At 38.6% G+C, this 5,077-nt stretch overlaps 1 protein-coding gene across 1 annotated transcript; it reads left to right on the top strand.

Annotated features, from left to right (window-relative positions):
• The first annotated feature begins 177 nt into the window (after positions 1-177).
• LOC101301620 (ATP-dependent DNA helicase PIF1-like) lies at positions 178-2,432 on the top strand. Its single transcript, XM_004289198.1, has 5 exons — positions 178-337; positions 514-1,139; positions 1,354-1,441; positions 2,191-2,272; positions 2,360-2,432. The coding sequence occupies exons 1-5, from the start codon at positions 178-180 to the stop codon at positions 2,430-2,432; spliced, it is 1,029 nt and encodes a 342-aa protein (XP_004289246.1).
• The last annotated feature ends 2,645 nt before the right edge of the window (positions 2,433-5,077 follow it).

The following is a 5,077-nucleotide window of genomic DNA, read 5'->3' as shown; positions in this document are numbered from 1 at the left end:
TTAGCGGTTGCTTCATCTGGAATTGCATCATTGTTGTTACCTAATGGGAGAACTGCTCATTCTAGGTTCAAGATACCAATTGATCTAATTGATGGTAACGTTTCTTCAATAACCAAGGGGACACATCTTGCAAAATTAATTGAAAAAACAGATTTGATTATTTGGGATGAAGCACCGATGACTGATAAATGTTGTTTTGAATCTTTGGATACTTCACTTAGGGATATATTGTCATACTGTTATACATCAGGAACTGTTCCACCGTTTGGTGGTATGCCGATTGTGCTTGGTGGCGATTTTCGACAAATACTACCAGTTGTGACTGAGGGAACAAAGTGTAAGGTCATCGAAGCATCGTTGAACAATTCTTTGTTATGGCCATTGTTAAGGTTTTTTACCTCACAGAGAATATGAGGTTACAAAAGAAAGGAATAAGTGAACAAGAGAAGAGGAAAATATCTGAGTTTGCAAAATGGTTATTACAGGTTGGTGATGGAAATATTTGTGATGTAGGTGATGATTTTGATAAAGATGCGGCATGGATAGAAATACCGCCTGATATGTTAATTGATAACCCACCTGATCCAATTCGGTCTATATTTGATGCTACATACCCATATTTTGAAAGAAATTATAACAATTTCAATTATATTAGAGAGCGTGCAATCATCACACCTAAAAATGTTACTGTGGCTGAGATTAACAATTATGCAATAGATCTGTTGCCTGGTCATATGATGAGCTACCTAAGTTGTGATTCCATATGTTCAACAAATGATAATGCCGAGAATTTGAGTTTATCATATCCACCAGAATTGTTAAACAGCATTGAAATAAGTGGATTGCCATCACATAAGTTAGTTTTGAAAAAAGGGATGCCTGTTATGTTACTCAGAAATTTGAACCAAACAAATGGTCTGTGCAATGGGACAAGGTTGATCATTACAAATCTTTTTGAGAAGATTATTGAGGCTAGAGTGTTAACAGGAACTCATATGAATCAGAAAGTTTTTTTGCCTAGGATTGTATTAACTGGGTCTGACATAAAGTGGCCATTTATTTTGAGGAGAAGGCAATTTCCTATTAGAGCATGTTATGGAATGACAATAAATAAAAGTCAGGGTCAGTCGTTAAAACAGGTTGGTTTATATTTACCTCAACCTGTTTTTAGTCATGGTCAATTGTATGTTGCTTTATCTAGAGTAACCTCTAGAGAAGGAATAAAAATTGTTGTTTTGAATGAAAAAATGCCAAATACGTTTACAAAGAATATTGTGTATAAAGATGTGTTGAAGAATTTATAATTGCAGTGCGGGTAATTGTTTCAAAAATTATCGTGTTACCATTTGCCAGTTACATGCTCAAATTCCTGAATATTGGTTTGACTTTGTGGAATTTAATCAGCTTCCACAACTGGAGGATGATGACAGAGTGCTGACAGGTACTTGATGTCTTTGCTTATCCATGGAGAAATGGATTCATTTTACGGTCTTCTCATTTACTAGACGTGTTGTTACTATCTGGCTACGTATTATACATGTGGAATATTTATGCATACTGTTTCATCATTATGTTGTTTTATTTGCTTTTATACTCTGTTATTGATTTTGAACAATTATCACAAGTGCAGGTGATCTAATGATCCATTTTCTAATTCTTTAGACCTGGTTGGTCGTTTGAAGATGGTGTCTCCATCAGAGTTTACGACAATTGATGGAAGACGTGCAAAGAAACAGTCAACCTACATACAAAACACAAGGCATGGAATTTTGTTAGCTAAGTTGAAGTGTGATATCTTTACTGTTTGTTTGGGTTAGAAATGATAAATTCAGTTGTTGTTATTGATTGCTTGCCCTGAAATATGTGATTGTTGTTATTGATTGCTTGCCCTGAATATATCACATATGAACAAATGATCATCGTATTAGTATATATACCAGCTATAAATTACAATAAGTATGTCATTTTTACTAGGAAAACAAGATTTAAAAGTCACTTTGTGGAGATCACTTGCAGACCGATTTGATGTAGAGGCAATCCATAAATTACCCCCTCCTGTTGTCATCGTATTCACAAGCACAAAAATTATGCACTACGGTATGATACATTTAACTTCAACTGATATGTTCTATGGTTGTGTCACAGTTGCTTTCTTCTTTTAATGATTTGTCTTTGTCATTCATTTTTCAGAAAACACCATTAGTAACACTGGGATGAGTACATGTGTCTATATTAATCCAGACATTCTTGAGCTGAATAACTTTAGAGGAAAGTACGGTTTAACACCTTCATTAAATTACAGCTCCCCGGCCTATCAATTCACACAAGACATTTAAATAATTTCTTCTAATTGTTGCAGCTTCAATAAGCCTTTTCATGCTCCAAAGATCATGAATGGGCCATCTGCGTACTATTGTTTATCACCAAATTGATCTTCTGTCTAAAGGATGTTTTCTGATGTACAGAGGACAAGGAAGCAAAAGGGCACCAAAGTAAGCAGCATTCATTATATTCATGATCATTATCCCATTTGTTTCTTTAGTGTTTACCTTATATGTAACTGTACTTTAATTACCTTATGTACCAGAGCTCAAGGGAGCAAAACAAAGTCTAAATGGAAGGAAGAATCAGAATGATTTGGACCTTTTTGTTTCATGAACTCCCCAACAATATCCATATCTGTGTGTTTTTTTGTAATGCTAGCAGACTGAAGGGGTGGTTCTACATGTCATTGCCACCTCAACATGCACAGTATTTTGTTTCCCAAATAGGCAAAACATGTAATTATTTTTTGATACAGTTTAATTTTTTAGTATATGTAAAACTGTATTGTCCACATAGGGTTGCATAGGTTCTGTTTCTACGATTGTAACAGGTTCTTAATGTTTTGCCACCTTAATTGAATTTTTCAATACAAAGCATTTAAGGTAAGTCGATAACCGGTATCACAAACCGCAGCAACGCGCGGGCATGTACCTTGTCATCTATATAACTGAAGTAGGGATAACCGAAGGGAGCTATCTGGTGGAAGTTGGCAGAGCACCCCCCTGACTGACTCGTCTTTTCCCCGGTTCCATTCTTCCCGGAAAACTCGAAACCAATGTTATCGCAGGAGACCAACACCCAACCTCGTGGCTGCTCCGTTCGCCTTAGCCCAGAGAACCTCTTAAACCACACCTTAGCCCGCACTCTCACGCCGAACGTCACCACCTCACTCTTCCTCTCGTCGGAGATTCCTCGCACTACTTGTTCTCCCGGTTGCCCCAGGAATCCGAGTCTCAAACCGACACGTGTATGGTTCCTCCGGTTCAGAACAAACGAACGGACCGGCTGTTTCACGAGGGTCCCATTCCTGAAACTGACCGCGGCCTGGACGTGGCTGTAGTGCGACTCCAGTCTCCGGCCAGGGTTGGTGTCGAGGAGGGTGATGTCCCACGTGGCGTTTAACTGGGGGCCTTCTATGTTGAGTTGGGTCATGGTGGCCGATTCTACCGTGAACTCGGGGTTGGGGATTTTAACATTCTTGGCAGCCAAAACTTCATAGATACCATCAACGATGAGAACATAAGTCAAAAACAGCAACATGTACAGCATCTCTTGCCCAGAGTTCGGCGGGCTTCGACATCGACCGGAGCCATCATGCACAAGTCTTATTTCGTTTGTTTAACACCGAAGAACAATAGTATAGCTACAATGATCTCGATATGAGTCTATTTATAAAGTAGCAATCGTATTTTAACTCTTATTATATTTCCTTGTTCTAGTCTTGGAATGATTACTACTCGATCATTAATTTTAACTCGAAACCATCAAATAGAATCCTTCTTCGATCTGGTCTAGAGATGATCACTACTCGTAGGTTGACCAGGCATCACACACAAACAAGGTTCCCATACAACGGTTGGACATGAGATCCAACTCCATCGCAGTTACAGACACCATGAGCCAAAAGTATCCAAACTCTTACCCACCTTTGTCAATAGGGAATCTACTGATGCACAAGCTTCTGATTACCCTGTTTCAGTTCCGAAAGCAAATATGGTAAGAAATTATGCTCCAACCTTTTCTTTTGGACTTGGGATGTTCTGTATTCAGCTTTTAATTAAATTTCAATGCTTTAGTATAAAATTTCAAATCTAAAACCCTCATAAATTTCAATATCAAGCAGTATGCAGCATGGTAGCTTGGTCTCCTTGACAAACAAAAAGCGCGAGCATTGTAAATACATTTTAACACAATATGGAGTTTAGAGCCCTTTGAAGTGGGAGTTAGAGTGGCTCTTCAGAGATCCACCTTCTGAACATGGCAAAGCATTCCTTAGGCTGATGCACCGGAGCTGTGTGACCTCCTCCCTGCACCACAACAACTAACGTAAGCTCAAATTAGGCAATCATTTTCAATGTTGTACAAAGCACTTTAGCGTTCTTGCCTTAACAGTTGCAAATGTGAAGTTGTCTGAGTATTCAACGGAGTATCTGCACACAGCAAACGGCAGTAAGTAACTAAGCTGCATTGTGAAAAGCATACTTGTTGTAGCTAAAGCCTACCCAGCAACTTGACCATCAACCAGTCATGGTCTCCAGCGATCAACAATAATAAAGTTGAGGGACTTGATCCATGCTAGGGTTCCCAAGTGCAGTATCATCATGTCATGATCACCACTGCATGCTGAAAACAGACACTTATCAAAGATAAAGAAGAGTTCAATATGTCTGTAGTGATTTGAGCGCCAATTGGGAAACTAGGATAGTACAAGTTAACCTTCAGTTTGACATTGACATTTTCAACTGAGATGTTGTTACTGCCATTGTGCAAGTTAGGGACAGATGATGCTTGAGAGTTGAGAGGGCAGATTTTCTGCATCTGAAATGTTGGACTCTTCAGTTGGCTGGGGTGGCTCATTTGGAGCATGCTGTTGAGGTTCATTTTTCTGGGCATAGGTGGGATCAATATATAATATAACTTACATCAATTAAGTAATTCTAGATTAACAAGACCAAAGTAATCTTATGTTTAAGCTTGATTTCATGTTTAGAGAGAGAGAGAGAGAGAGAGAGAGAGAGAGAGAGAGAGAGAG

The sequence above is a fragment of the Fragaria vesca genome, linkage group LG1 (genome assembly GCF_000184155.1).
Source record: "Fragaria vesca subsp. vesca linkage group LG1, FraVesHawaii_1.0, whole genome shotgun sequence".
Classification (NCBI taxonomy): Eukaryota; Viridiplantae; Streptophyta; class Magnoliopsida; order Rosales; family Rosaceae; genus Fragaria; species Fragaria vesca.
This window is presented reverse-complemented; position numbering and strand designations above follow the sequence as displayed.